This window comes from Cyrtonyx montezumae, unplaced genomic scaffold (assembly GCF_038088225.1).
Source record: "Cyrtonyx montezumae isolate F1298 unplaced genomic scaffold, pur_monq_1.0 scaffold_8, whole genome shotgun sequence".
NCBI classification, from domain to species: Eukaryota; Metazoa; Chordata; class Aves; order Galliformes; family Odontophoridae; genus Cyrtonyx; species Cyrtonyx montezumae.
In genome coordinates, this window is record NW_027072089.1 from 61,483,433 (window position 1) to 61,499,367 (window position 15,935).

The 15,935-nt window shown below is 35.1% G+C and overlaps 1 protein-coding gene across 4 annotated transcripts in view; it reads left to right on the forward strand.

Annotated features, from left to right (window-relative positions):
- The window catches only part of PTPN3 (protein tyrosine phosphatase non-receptor type 3), a 156,418-nt gene that overhangs the window by 121,677 nt on the left and 18,806 nt on the right, over positions 1–15,935 (forward strand). For all 4 annotated transcript variants that reach the window (XM_065752640.1, XM_065752641.1, XM_065752642.1 and 1 more), the window contains 6 exons: positions 3,842–3,865; positions 5,437–5,635; positions 6,736–6,813; positions 7,743–7,799; positions 11,591–11,747; positions 13,425–13,582. In XM_065752640.1, the coding sequence (XP_065608712.1) occupies positions 3,842–3,865; positions 5,437–5,635; positions 6,736–6,813; positions 7,743–7,799; positions 11,591–11,747; positions 13,425–13,582 (673 nt within the window). The remainder of the gene's footprint in view (positions 1–3,841; positions 3,866–5,436; positions 5,636–6,735; positions 6,814–7,742; positions 7,800–11,590; positions 11,748–13,424; positions 13,583–15,935) is intronic.

Below are 15,935 nucleotides of genomic sequence, written 5' to 3' on the forward strand. Positions count from 1 at the left end.
CTTGAGCATACTGTGAAAGCCACGAGATTTTATGTAATAAGTACTCAAATATAAAGCAGGAAGAATCTATGTGGCCTTAAACAGTCATTCTCTTCACAAATTCACAGAATGTCTGTATCTTAACTGTGTAACTCATGCGGTATATAAATTTGTCTAAAAGGCAGCAAAAAGATGATGCTATAAATATCTTCCATTTAATTTCTTTATGAATAATAATCCCAGTTTAAATGGGTAGTTCTCAGAAAGGAGACGATAATGGAAATACTGCCTCATTCAGTCTCCCCACCCTTGCAGGTGTTAGAGAAAAGAAGCTTCAATAACTTGAAGAACACTATAAGGGCAAAACTACAGATGTTTCCTTCTGTTGTTTGTAGAGAGGGAGTTTTGCTATGGTTCTATTGTTTCAGTTGTCCATTTTCTCTTGGGATTTTACTTTCCTTATCATCGTCAGTTCTCAGAATAGCAAATTCTCTGGTAAGGCACACATCTGAGGAGGAGGGGTCTTTCCTTGAAACTTGACAGCCGAGAGGTAGATTTTCACAGTAAAGAGTTTCATTGTAAAGATTATCACTGTCAGAGCAATCTTGTAGTAGGTGAAAGATTGAAATGGCATCTTTTTAGATTCACAGTGGAGTAAGGAAGAGAAATTACTTGCAGTTTTGAAGTATTTGCATGCTGAGCCAATGGAAAGTTTAATCTCTTTGCAAGGAATGTCTCTTTTTCTTGATGAAAAAGTTGATTGGTTGGTCTGGTGAGTGTTCTCTTTTATTGACTTAAAATATGGTGCTTGTTGTTTGTGGTGAAATGAGGAAGGTATCAGTAAAATGTGGAATACAGTATAGCCAGAAAATATGATCTTGGTATTCCTGTTTGAAGTATTTCATCATGTTGGCGAATAATTATGTGTCAGAAGTAATATTTCACCGAGTTGTGAAGATTAAAATTCTTCAGCTATAGCTTGCTGTGCTGCTGAGGACCTTATGAAGACACAGCTCCCTTGTCACTGATGAATTCTGTAGGGGTTGAATTTGGTCATTTTCTAGGTAACCTTTTTATACTCGAAAAGGTTACAGAATGATTCAGTACCTACTTCAGACTGATACATCTGAATTAAAGTGCAATTATTCAACAGGTGACCCTTCAGCAAATATTACTAAGAATTCATATCGCACATTTAAGTCTCCGGATATGATGTTGAGGTGATTGAGAATTTGCTATTTGTTTTCAGTTGTATACAGTATACGAATGAAAGTGCAAGTGTTTTTTTTCTGTCTCAAATGGCCCTGCTCTTTTGAGGTGGGGAGGAAAGAGATTATATTAAAATAGGGACATCATTGTCTAATTTCACATCAGGATTTTTTAGTGTATATTTTTCGGTGGAAGTTTTCAAGAGGGTTAACTTATGACAACTTGAAGTCTGCACAGAACTTACTAATACAGCTGTATCCCTTCTGTTGCAGAACACACAAAATGTACAGCTTCATTGTTCTTTCTGTTAGCAGGAAATTAGCTTAAACTGAAATAAATAAAAACTTGTGTCACTGCACTGCCTGTCTTCTCACTTCAGAAAGTCTGGATGACTGCTTTCAAATCTTATGTAGGTGTGGAACTTTGAAAGGTGGAAATATTTTTAACAAGCTCAGTGAAAGTCATTGACTAGGCAGAAAAAAACTTTAACCTTCTTTCACTGTGTAGCTCTAGTGTGAGCTCAGCAGTTGTCTGCACTGCTTTGACTGACTTCTTGGGCAGCGTGTGTGTGTGCATGGTGCCAAAAGGATCTTTTGCACTGCTGACTTTTGCACTACTGACTTCTTGGGCAGCGTGTTTGTGTGCATGGCGCCAAAAGGATCTTTTGCACTGCTATGCTGAGTAGGAATGCAAGCAAGGAGAGCTGGAGGTACTTCTGTAAGAATGGGAATGAATGTCAATGGGATCACAAGGTGGGGCATGGCTGCAGTAAAGATGAATTGTTGTGCTCAGAAAAAAAAGCTCTGTATAACCAAACTTTCACAAATTGTTATTGAATTCACCATTTCTGCCTCTCTAGGAGGAATTTGTTTACATTATAGAATCCTTATAAAGAAACTAAGCTAGAATGATGTTTAGCTTTTTACTGTAGTTTTGATGGAACACAGTACATGATTCACTGTCAAACAGTAATAACAACAGTGTGAACTCATTATTTTATATTCTTACGGCTAATTTATGCCTTCATTGTTGGGTAATTTTTGTGATGAAATATTTCAACGAGAAACAGTAATGGAGAGTATTTAAGTCCTGTCCTTTAAGTTAAAAAATGCTTTTTAAGTTTGTTGGTTAACTGAATTGAATAGAGTAAGGGAAAGGAGCACAGCAGTTTTGACAGACTAAAAAAGCATGCAGTAATGAGCTTAGCTAAGTTACTAAATTCGGAATAAATCACTGGAAAAGAAATACAAGTTGAGGAATGTCACTGTTTTCCTTTGCATGAAAAGCATTGGTATATTCACGTACAGTTTTCATTGAGTAAGCAAACTGTATCATGACACAACTTGCTGTAAGGTAGATAAGGTAAATACTGTGCCACCTGGACAGTTCTGACCTCCAGCTGTGACCTCCTTCTGTAATATGGGTATATGACAGAATAGTTCTGGTGTAGTCTTGGGAGTGCACCTGGGGCTCAGGATTTGTTCTGAGCAGCAAATTCCTCTTATTTGTAGAGGTGTTTACAATAATGGAGTAGGAGCAGACATGGGGGTGTAGTAATTGGGCTCTAAAGACATAGGCAGTCAGTAATAAATAGAGAAGCCTTTGATTTGTCTCTACTACCTGCACATCCTTGAATGAAATTCTGTGTAGGTTCCAGAAGACTAGGACTGTTTCATGATAGGATTAGCAGTTGTTTCTGTTCCTAACTGCTGTACTGTTTATCAGTTTTTCATCTAAATACAGTTGAATAAACCACAACAGAATTCCCAGAGCTGCCAACTGTTGGTGATCATACCTTCTCAAAAGCATCACTAAATGTCTGATTTCTCAATAATCATTAGTTTGCCTCCTCCAGAAACTGAATACTGAACTAGGTAACCAATCTAACACAGTTTACTGCTTCTTGCATTCTTTTCCTTCCCAATTTAAGCTGCAGTTTGTTCTAGCACACACAGTAAGTTTTACAATTACATCGATACCTTTGTTCCTGGATGATAATGAGTGGAGAGTTTATTCATGTCAGATGCCGTGTGTGGATGTTCTTTTGGTTATGTTGCTACAATCAGCCAAGCTGCTCTGTGAAAATCCCTAATTAACCACCCTTCTTTTCTGTGTTAGATTGTCCTGGTCTGTGTAGCCACTGCTTTAGTTATATTTTATGTTAAAATTCTCTGTCAGCAGCTGTTCTACTCTTGTGTTGTAACGGACACTTCTGAAGTAGCCTATGCTAATTTCTCATTACCTACATGTGAAGAAGTATTATCAGTGATGTCTTTAACCATAGTGATCCACATCCAAAACATTTTCAAATGGTGAAGCGTATCCTGATAAACGTCTCTGTAAACTCCAGCGGTGTAAGCTGCAGTAGCAGATGAGCATTGTGGGTAGATGGGCTTGTGCCAAAAGTGGAAGTGAGTAGTTAGAACTGCCCGGTGATTTTTTTGTTGAGTGTTTCACAGATCCCTTAATTGACTGGTTTAGACTCTGTACAGAATTACACGATTTTTAATTTCCTGTCAGCACATCTTTTGGCTTGTACTTAGTTTTTTTGTTGTTGTTGTTGTTTTGATTTGTTTTTGTAATTACAATTTCTGTTTTCTTTAAGATTTAACTTTTGTTCACTTACTGAATTTTATTTATTTGTTTTTAACAGGCCATCTGAACAAGAATCGCCAAAGTGAGTTGTCTTTAAACTTTCCACTATGGAATGTTTAAGATATTAATAAAATACTTAACTTGAATTGCTTTTCCTCAGTGCTGGTCTTGTATGAAGGCAGAAATAAGTGTTTAAACCAATGAAGATTGTAAATCCTTTCTTAAAAATTAAATTTTTGGATGAGGATCGGAGAAATCTTAAATCTTAATAAGTGTCTAATAACCATTAATGAAACAAAACAATTATTTTCTTAAACCGTTCAATTTATTTTCTAAAAATCTAATTATGCCAGAATCCACTGTAATTTTACTGCCAGAAGGCAGTAATGAAAAAGTCATATTCCAGTGTTATTTTTTTCAATGGTGGAAAATCATTAAGAACTAAATTTCTTAAGTTGCAAGTGAAATTTTGTAATTAAATTCTGTTCTGAAAAATATATTATGATGTGCTTACATATACATGATTCCTCCTTGCTTATCATTGACCTCACAGGAATCATGAAAGCCTCTTGGAAGCTACCAAATAAAACTAATAATTCCTATTTTTTTTAAGTGTCATTTGAGTTTGCTAAAATATTTTTAAGTTATTGGAAAAGCCAAGTGAATAATGTCTCTGAATAGTATTCTTTGTGGTAACAGAAAATCCTGTAAATATTACTGAAAGCATTTCATTGGCAATGCCAAGTACATGTAATAAAACCAAACATCAGAAATATTAAGCCAAAAACAAGTTAGTCTGCTGACCCCTGTCATCATGTTTGTTAGTTGCAGTCAGATTTCTACAGGCCAAGAAATAAGTCATTGTGTTATTAATAGTTTCTGTGTTGCAAATCCTGTATGTAAACTAAGTTACGTTCCTTTGTGATATGGTTTTATTTCTTCACTGACATCTAGCAGTGGCCCCCAGGAATGGTTCAGAAAAGCCCACACATAGCATTGAACTAGTACCAAAGCAGAGACAAATGTCTTCATTTACAAATTATAATGCTGGGATTTACTTCTGCTACTACCACCCTGTGAGAATTTGATGTTGCTTTTAGGAATAGTGAACTAGATAATGAATTGTATACACTCTGTAAAAAAATAATAATAATAATAACAAACCACGCATACTTGCAAGGGTCAAATATAATTAATTGTAGTGCTGGTTGTAAGTAGTGCTAGAAAGTGTGCTTGTAAAGTGTACTGCCCCTGATCGTGATGGTCTGTGATGCAAGTGAAAGATCTCTCTACAGTGGGATAATGCAGGTGGATAGAATTGGCAGCTGTGAAGTACTTTCCCTTGGGATTTACTCTCGTTGCTGAGATCTCATGTACCACTTCTGCAATGCCTTTCACTGTTGTCCTTCAAGTATTTTGCTAAAAATGCTTCTCTTGCTCTAGTTTTGTGTTTTCAGTTCTTCTAGGTCTCTGCTGATCTAAAGATATGCATAGGTCATTCTCCAATCCTATTACTTTGCATGTCAAGAGGTGCTGTTTAACCTCAAGTACAAAAATGGCTTGTTCTTTTATCTGAGCAATAATTTTGCACATTTTAATGTAAAAATCTGAGTAACAATACCTTTCTAATTTTTATTTATTATTTAAATGAAGGAACGCATTGGGAAATAGTCCATCTCGGAATTCTCTGACCCATACCTCACCTAAAGCCTTGACTCAGTCTCCCAATGGAGTTGGTAACATTTCTGACTCTTACCCTTTGGAAGGAGTGGATAAACACTTCCTAGAAACTTATGACAATGTTACAAAAAGTAGCTCAACAGAAGATTCCAGTCAGTACTACTGTGATAAGGTATGTTCAGTTGCATTCTTTTCAAGTCAAAACTGGTACCATATGTAGTTTTGAACTACAGATTAATAACCCACAAAAACTGTGGTTTAACTCTAGGATGAGCATGTTTTGTGCAGCAATAGGAATAAAGCTTCTCATCTTATATTTCTCCAAGGCTGTATATACAGTATGGTAGGTAAGCCTGCCATGTACATTGATTTCTAATAGTGACCAGGTTTCCAGCAGCATCTGCAGTGTCTGCATCTTAATGGAATGGGAGTCCTTGTATGACTGTATCTCATTTGCTTTAAGAGAAGATCACTCAAGCTGCTGTATGTCTTGATAGTGAGCACAACTCCTGTCTGTGATGGCTAAAAATCACATTTTGAATTCATTTAAAAATTCACATTTTGAGTTGACTAGAGAGCAGCTGCACCCTTTTAGCTTTAAGATGGCAGATCTTCGCTCACCTTTGCTCCAGCCTGCTCCAGAGCTGTGCTAAACAGCTTCCTAACCTGGCTGCCCACTATCTGGAATGAATGGCCACCACCATTAGCTCTTCATTTTTGCTGGTGATGGACAACAGCCTGCATGCAGTGCTTGTAACAAGCTGCACCACCACCCACCCACCACCTCACTGTGTTCACATCCACTGTTTTTCTTTATAAACGTTCAACAACTGTTGATGAATGTCAGTGGTTACAATTTTTTCCACGTGGAGTAATTCAGTGACACTCCTTTGCTTCAACTGCCCTTCCATCTCAGACATTATTTTGTCAGATTGCCTCTCTGCTGCCAGCTATCTTACAGCAACAAAATGCTATGGGATGTTGGTGGGAATGTTCAGCCCTACTGCTATACCACCACCATCTACCTCTGAAGCCATGGACCAGCATCACAAAATAGGTGGTATTGCTTTCAGAGAAGCCCTTGTTGCAATTTTTACTATTTTTAAAAGCTGCAATGAGTGTATTCTTTAACCTTAGCTTCTTCCTTTTTTACACATGGATTTACATGGAGAATTAGTGTTGAACATGCCTGAATGTGGGTATGCTGTACCCTAATTTTGTGCTGTTTTAAAACTTAGAGAAGTTTGATTTGCATTTTTCTCTGTATTGCAGAATGAAGTAATTGAGGGGGATTTACTTTTGGTGCGTATCACACCAGATGAAGATGGGAAGTTTGGATTTAATCTAAAGGTAAATCAGCAATCTTTTTGTTATTTTTAAATTATTTACGTAGATACCGTGATTTGACATTGATTATTTTTTCATTTTTGATGTAATACTAAAGAGAAATCAGTGTATTGCACAGAAATTTCTTAAGGACTCAAAATTTTTTTAGAAGTGATAGCCTAATCCTTAAATGTTAAAATCCTATTTTTGAAAATAGGCCTTTACTACTTCTCTATTATTTAGTTGCGTATACTATGGACATGACACATTTCCAAAGCAAACTGTGTGTTTTGCTATGTAAATATGGACTTGGAAACCTAATTTAAGGTACTAATTTCTAGAAAAATGTGTCTCTGTATTATAAAACAAGCTAAATAGCTTGTGCTATCTTATCAAATATATTGATGAAAAAATCACATTGGAGAGATGAAAATGAATTATGAAAATGGAAACAAGTATTGATTCCCCTGTAAATTTTCTATTCACATCACCAGAATTCCATTTAAAGAGATTGATTTTGACAGTATTGCTATTCAGAGTCATGTTTGTTCATTTTGCCTTGCTATTTATTGGTGAAGCAATGATAAAGCTTTACATAAAGGGAATGAAGGAGTGTAGTTGTTTGGAACTGCGATCATATCCTATCTCTTGCACACTCACTATAATACCTTAAAACTATCCACCTTATAAGTTTAGATGTTGCTTGAAGGACAGGGCTTGAATAATGCTGCATTTGATCTGTTTATTGCCTGTTACTGTATGGACAAGTAAAGGAGTCAGGTTCAGTCTACTGGAAAAATGTATATCCTGATATTTCCTCATGAAAATTCAATCTTACTGACCTCTAGTGGCAGAGAACAAATTTTATTTGAAAATGAAAGTAGATGGTTGTTTCTTTAAAATGCTTATGGTAGTGATGTATTGATGTCATTATTTACTTGACGTTCCTGTAGGGCGGAGTAGATCAAAAAATACCCTTAGTGGTATCAAGAATAACTCCAGGATCACCTGTAAGTAATATCTTTCCATTATAATCTTTCATTTATTGCTGCTTCTACCATTTTCATAAGTCTTTACTCACAGGAATTTGGAAATGCATAACCAGTATGACATAGCATCTGAGCTGTTCTCTTTAGAAATTGATTTGACCAGTGTTTTTTTTTGTGGATTTTTTTTTTTTTTTTTTTTTTTTTTTTTTGAGCTATGGATGAAAAGATTGGGAACTGTTAGCCAAATGAGAGACAGATGGAAAGCATATTTGCTTTCTTCCATTGTCTCAAAGAGTGCACTAGAACATGGAAAATGCAAATGGGATGATTGAAGATGCAGTACAGAAGCACAGCTTATGAAAAAGAAACAATTTGTGGGAGATACAGCAGAGTTCTGCAAGATTTGGAGCGCTCTGAAATAGGTAGCAGGGGTTTCCATTTAAACAAGCAGGACCTATCAAATTAGTTAGTGATACTCTGAAATTGAATGAAAACTAGTAGCTCTTCATGCATAAGACAGGCCTGTGAAATTCCATGACAAAGAATGTACTGATCCTATTTTTCCATGTGTTTTTGCATATTGAAATGTTTCTGGGCTAAGTGGAACATTTATTGGAAACAGCACAGTCAGTGAGTTATTATGTTGAACTAATAATAGTGATATAATCTCTCTTTTTTTGTGTGTGTGTTTTTTTCTTAGTTTGTTTCCCACTCACTTTCTTAAAAATTTATTTACCAACTCTCATAAGGTAATATCAGTTCAAACTAGACAGGAGATAGTTCTGACTTAAAAATCTGGGGTGCATTGAACATTATAGACTCTTGAAATTTGATAAGTATTCACAGAACTAGTATCTGAATGTCATAATGTAAATTGAGCTAAAACAGATTGTTTGAGAACTTGCATTTTGTCTGTTTAAAACTTATGGCTTGACATGCAGTGTGCTAAACTCAGTCGTGAACTACAATAATGATGTGAACAGAAGAGTAGTAGAAAATCGTCATTATAACTGAAATCCACAAAGTGAAAATAAAACAGACCAGATTTGCAAACCTAGCAAAATATAAAGGTGATTTGAGATACTGAAGTGATACTAGAAGCAGGCTTATTCTACAGTTGGGAAACAAAAGATGCTTTTCCAGAGGCAGTGATTTTCCTTTGGCAGATTCAGATTATCTTCTGAGAGATACAGAAGCTCTGATCTGTTATATTTTCTGATTGGAAAAGGGCTGTATGTCTAAGTTACTTCATTTAAGTAAGTGTCCCCAGTTAGCAGGTATTGGCATAGATACATGTGATTTATTAGCTCCCTAGATGAAAAAAGCACACCAAGTGAGCAAGTTATCAAGGGTCAGAGGGATATATTAGAAACCATTATCTAATGCAGTATACTCAACTGCAGTGCTAGAGAAATCACGTGATGTTACAGCAAAAGGAAAAAATATAAGTACTTCTTTTTAGAGCCTAACAATATTAGCACTGATTATATTGTTTTCTGTAAATTAAACTTCACTTGCTCTTGTCTATTTAATGACATGTAGCTGATATTTGTAAGTTTAAGTAGTATGGAGTGCATTTTTAGTTTATTATAGCTCCTTGGAACCTCAGTGATGCCTAAAAGATCTGTCTTTTGTGGAGAAAGGGAAATAAATATACACACAAGGAGGTATATCCTTTTTGGCATCCTAGTTGGAATTCTGGGGAGATTTGGAAACAGAGTGGCGAAAGAACAACTGTTCATTGCATCTGGTATTTTTCTCAAAAAAATTCCTCTACTCTAGTTGTTTGGTTTTTTTTTTCTCAGAAACAATATTAATGTCTTAAGGTGATATAGATGTTGTTATAGTTGTATTTAGTAGAGCTTTTGGTTGGGAAATAGTGTGTGTGCTTCTTGGAATAATAACAAAGACATTAGCATAAAATGAAATATTGGGTGAGTCAATAGGACGGGAAGCCTCTGACATAATTAATTGTCTGAAAAAAATCAGTATCTGAAAAATCTACAAATTATGCTTACATGGAAAGAATTAATTCCCATTTGAGATACGTTTTATATAGTCAGATGTATCAAGCAAGAGAGCTGAGACATTAACATGTCACATGATTAACATAACTTCTTTGAACATCAATATTCATCTTCTCTTGTAACAAAGAATAATAGCCAGCAACCAGCCAAGATATCTAAATTATAGATAAATGTAGGAGCTCAAACACCATTCCCTCCATGTTCTTGTTCACTTCTTGACACTCCTAAGCTGACCTAATGTGACCAGTATGACTGATACGAACTTTATATCATTTATCTTTTCAACTATTGTTAACCATTATATTTTAGAGCGATTAAATCAATTGTTCATAGTTGTGTTCTTCAATCTGGCCTCCATAAATTGTACAAAGAATGACAGCGACTCTTTTGGGAACATGTGAATACTTATTTAAATCAGTGTTGAGGAACACTGTGGCTGTTTCTAATTCCTATTCTTCCTCTATTTGCATATCTTTATCAGGCAGAATTGTCAATCTTCCTCATCCTTCATTATTTTCTTTACTTCTTTCTTTGAAAAATGTTTGGGTTGTTATTTTTTGTTTTTGTTTTTGTAGGGGGGAGTATTTATTTTTATTGTTGTTGGGTTTTTTTCTTATTGATTCTGTCATTAATGCCTCTCCTTTCTGTCACTTTCTGTTTTTAATTTGGTAATGACAGACTTAGTTCACGCAAGTTATCAATGCTTCCTGCAAGGCATAAGCAGGTTGAAAAGGAAAGGGCTAATTAGAACATTTTTCATGTGTTGCTTTTTGATAGAGCTAATAGAATTAGACGAATAAAGGTCAGGGAACCTGTGTTAACAGTAAGGAAATACTGGGAACTATAAATGGAGAATAACAGACCATATTGGACTAAGTCTGATTTATAAAAGATTTAGAATAGTGTATTTAACTAAATCACTTCTATACTTCCTAAACAAAATAAAAATCAGAATAGCAATGATAATAAAATGGTTGAGTAAGTTGAGGTTCTTCTCAAGGGTTATTGAATCCTTCTCATTCATATTACCAGAATCATAGACTATCTGTGGTTGGCATGAACTCTGGAGGTCCAAATCCCTGGTTCAAACGTGGACACCAAAAGCCTGTTCACCAGGACTGTCACAATATTCTGTCCATGCCTTTAATTCCTTTGTGCTGGTCATGAACCTAATGTACTAAGAAGTGTGGCAGAAAATAAAGCCAAACTAATCCTGAAGTTCAGCAGCTGATCTAAATTGCTGTAAGTTGCAAGACATAACATAAGCTTAGTGAAGCTCTTAGTGAAGGAAATTGGGAAGAAGTCATCTTCTATATAAAATACATGTAAGTTTAAGTTGTAGAAAGAAGCTCACGTCTGTGGAATGTCCTGATACTTAAGATATGTTCAGTTTAATAACCTCCAAGTCGTATTTGGACTTTCCAGTGTCACTGCATCAAAACTCAGTACTGTTATCATAACAAATGCCATCTTTTTCTTATGAGATAAAGTTTCATTTGTTAAGGTTTTCAGTCTGAAATTTGGATCATTATGAGCAATTTGGTAATGGCTACCTGATAAATACGAGTTCTTTTTTTAACAGTTTCTCATCTTTATTAAGAGGCTGTGAAGCAACAAAAACAGCTTTAGATCTGAATCCTTAGACTGAAGTTCTGATACAGAAGAGGAAACCTTGTCAAGAGAAAACTGAAGAATTTGCTTACATAATGAATTTAGTATTCTGATTTGTTCCTGCTTATGTGTCTGAATGCAATAATGTTAATATGTTTCTTTGTCTTGAAACAGGCTGATAAATGCATTCCAAAACTGAATGAAGGCGATCAGATAGTATTAATTAACGGCAGAGATATCTCAGAGCACACACATGACCAGGTAGTCATGTTTATAAAAGCCAGCAGAGAATCTCACACGAGGGAGCTTGCACTTTTGGTCAGAAGGAAAGGTAACTGGGCTTATTTTATTCACTTTTAATATTTTTGAGACGGTTGCTCTTCTACTTAGTGGTTCACCTATTCTAATAAATGTGGTTTTGGTTCATTGGGAATAAGTCTGTGCTAAAAAGTAGTTCCTCTTGCATTTAAATTGGTAGTATAAGTACTTTTAACTGTAGGCTCTTTCAAATACAAACAAGTCTATCAAGTTAGGATTACTTCTGCTATTTTTAACTCTAAACTCAGTAAAACAACAAATGTTTCTTTGCAAAACTTCTTTTTAGAAATAGAGCATAATTTCACAAATCTTTAATTGCTGCTTTGCAAATACTGATGAGCTACTGTTCCCCAGCACAATTATTCTACAAAACAACCCACAATAGATACTTTATGATTATGATGAGCTTGACCAGTGTAGACTACTCCCTAAATTCCTGCTGGCAACAAGTCAATTTCTGAAATAGGTAGGGTAAGAGGTGTTTACTTTTTAAATACAAGGAGCCAATCCTTCTCCATTTTTAAACACATGTAGATTGCAGCAGCTTTCGGGTGAAGTGAAACTATTATTTTCTTTATTATTTACTTTCTCTAGGAGCAATGGTAAGACCTTAACACAAATGGTAGTAGGAAGACTTGGCAAGGAGTTTCTGGTTGCATTATGATTTAAAAATCTGAAGGGATTGTACGTTGCTGGGAAACAAGAGACAAGAAAACTGCATAAATGTTATATGCTTCTGTAGCATTTATTTTAAATTTCTTATGTTTTTAAGAAGGTAGATGAGTCTTGGTCTCGTTTTCCCTGCGCACAGTCCTGCTTCTTTTATTGCAGAATAAAGCAGAATGTAGTCTTTCCTTAACTTTTTTTTTTAGTCCTCTTCCTACTTGCAGATATGTCTTTGCTTTGAGCTGAAGTCTTACCCTGTGTCCCCACGCCAGTCTTTAGTATAGACACAAGTATAAAGAACTCACCACCTTCTATAGATTGTCAGGGAATGAGCCATACTATTCACTACAGAGAATGACCAGAAGTGGGTGCCTTCAGCCATGCAACAGCTTTCATAGAGAGACAACACTACGGTGTAGTTTTTCTGTAACTTTTTTCATGTTCTTCAACATCTTAACAGGAAATGCCCTGGAAAACTGACAAAAAATATTTTCTAATTTATGTTAAAATGAGGGACCTGATTTAATAAAAAATTAAAAAATATCATGTAGTTGCTCCTCTAATAGAAAGAGATTATGTTAATTTATTTGTTTGCTTTGCTGTGAGAGGCTCCAAACTTGTAGAGATATTTCAGTAATTGTTTTTTAATATTTTTTTTTAGGCAAAACTTACTTGATTTCTACTATGGTAATGTTATGAGTCATTACCTTATTTAGCAGATGATTCTTCAAGACGCCAAATTATTTCAATAGCACCAAAAAAAACTTTGTGCTTGGAAACAGTCCTTTTAGGTTAGCCCCTTAAAGAATTTCTTTTCCCTAAAGGAAATTGTCCATGAGGACAATTTACACTAGTCCTGCAGTAATATAATACATAACTAAATGAAATAAGTCTGTTGCTATTGTTTGCTTCCTTGAAACTTTATTTTTCAAACTTTGTTCTCATAAGCTGGTAAATTTTAGTATGCATTGCAAGCATGTTAATGCTCTATGTAACAAATTTTGATTTTCAATATATCTTTCAGTAGTTAGACAGTTTGTGGAGCCTAGATCGGAAGATGAAGTTGATTTCCAGAATCTCCCAGAAGCTCTTCTCTGTACTGAATATGCTGATACTCTGGATGAGTCTATGGAACAGCTAAGGAAAGGGCTGGAAAGTGGGACAGTAATTCATCAGTTTGAGGTGGGTACTGCTCAACTCTCAAATGTTGTTGGTACAGACCAATAGCTGTGACCAGCAAGTAACATCAGGGCTTAAGTGATTAGAAAACTTATTTTTCCCTTTCAGTCTCTTGTTAAGAGAGCAGGAATATGAGTTGCCCCTCCGTTTTGAGTAACGTTTTTGTAGCTTAAGTACCCAAAGCTCACAATTTTTTTTAAATTGTTTTATTGAATAGAATAGTAGGAGATTGACAGAAGATGGTTTTGTAGTTTTTCCATGCCTCTAGATGAAATTTGTGAAACATCCTTTTTATCATTAGATTTTTCTCATTTCATGTTTTGCTGCCTTTCATGAAATAATGTCAGCAACTTGACTGTTCCTGCTCTTCTTCTCTGAGAGGTTAATATTGAAGTGTCGCAATGTTAATTTCCGTGTGTGGTCTGTGATGTTTTTTTCCCAGCAATCTAGAACATGGATGGTTACTTCTTGGGGAAATTCATTTGTAGGCGCGATTCCCCCTGTATGCAAGATGAGACTTGACAAACTGCTGTTTAGAATAATTCATTAATGTTTGATATGTTCTTCAAAATGTGGGCAAGGCATACTCTAGAAAGCTGTCCATTACAATATTTTCAGATTATTAAAACAGTTCTTCAGTGTTAGCATAGAAATTAGAAGCGAGAAATTAGAAAAGGTAATTTCGTTGCTTCTCTAATGAAAATGTAAGCATGTTTGTGTTCATTTTTACTGTGGGAGATACAAACATTTATTTTGTAGGCTTTGTAAATTTGGAGAAATTCTGGTTATTATTTCATATTGTTGAAGTCTGGTATCATCTTTCAGACTCAGGAAACTTACTGAACAGCAGTGTCAATTTTCCTATTTTTCTTGGGGTTTTTTTGTATAAATGCTGTAAAATGTTATGCTGGTGACTGAAGAGTTTTGATGTTATTTATTATGTAGACATTCCTTTTATGAGTTCTTCGTTTCCAAAATTTTTCAAGAGTTAAGTTTTCCCTGTTTTTTAGGAATTCTCTAGTCTGTGGATTATATCAGCTTTCCAAAATCCATTACAATGTTGTCATGTTGTAATAGCAGGTCTATTAGCTACTGAAACAGTCACTCAAAATATATGAACTTGTGTTTCAGTGTGTTAATTGTGCACGAATTTTGTCACCAGCTTTGACAATGTTTCTTTAATAATCTGCACTGGATATATTTGATTCTTTGACAATTTGGTTTTTTGATAGTAGTTTTAGCAGGATGTTACTGATGTTATAAAAAAATGCAGAACGCTTTTGAAATCTAATATATGTAGGTAACTTAGTGATAGCTTAGTGGTGGTCTTTCTTCAAATTCAGTCAATTGCAGCGTCTCCTTATCACCTTTTGTAACTCTCATGCCCTCCGTTCGTGTTAGTAAAATAGAGAATAATTAATTATTAATTATCATATACCCAATTTTTTTCCTGAATATCTTTCCCTGTTTTATTTCCATTTTGAGAGAATTCAGGAAGTCTCTCTAGTAACTAGCTTATTAGCCAGGCAGCAACATGACAACTCCAGGATTGTTACTTTTCATGTAATTATTCTTCCTTGTCTCCACAAGAAGTAGAAATTTTTACTTGGCTCTGTTAAAATGAAACTTAAGTCGTAACTGATAGAAGCTGTTTGGTTGCTACGTAGATTGTCAAGGCCTCTTCCCTTGTTTTTGCTGTGGAGGCTGAAAAATGTAGTGAACTATGATGCATAGAGTCCTACAATTCTGTATGTCTTTTAATAGAATAAGTTTTGTGTACTCTTCCCTTTATCTTACACGAAGTGGGAGATTTTAGCATCCTATTGGTTTCACTTAATTTTATGTACAAAACTGTATTCTAAATCCTACTTAAACATGAAAGCTGTAATTATTTCTTTGACAAGTGTTCAGTGAAGCACATAAAACTGGCACAGCTGGGTTAATAACTCAGTTGTAAATTGCTTTCATGTATATGTAATACAGTGAAACTGTAATTTTATGATTGTGTTTCTTCAATTTCTTTATAGTAGTGTCTGTTGCGTCCCCCTCCCCCCACACCCAATACCTTTTATTGCTTTGTACCGTGTACTCAGTGCATTTGACCTTTTGACCATAGAATTAATTTTTGGTTATACACTCATTTGCTCACACTTGCTTCAGATTAAGTTTGCAGTGTGTAGGACTTGGTAAAATAGAAGAGAATTATATATTAAAAGACTGAGGTGTGTCGAAGATTTGCCTTTTCAGGTATTAACAGAGCTCAATGTGGTAGTTTTAGTCTAGAGAATATTTTAATTTTTGTATTACAGTTGATTCCAAGTAATAACAGTTATCAATATATAACTTTTTTTGTAGT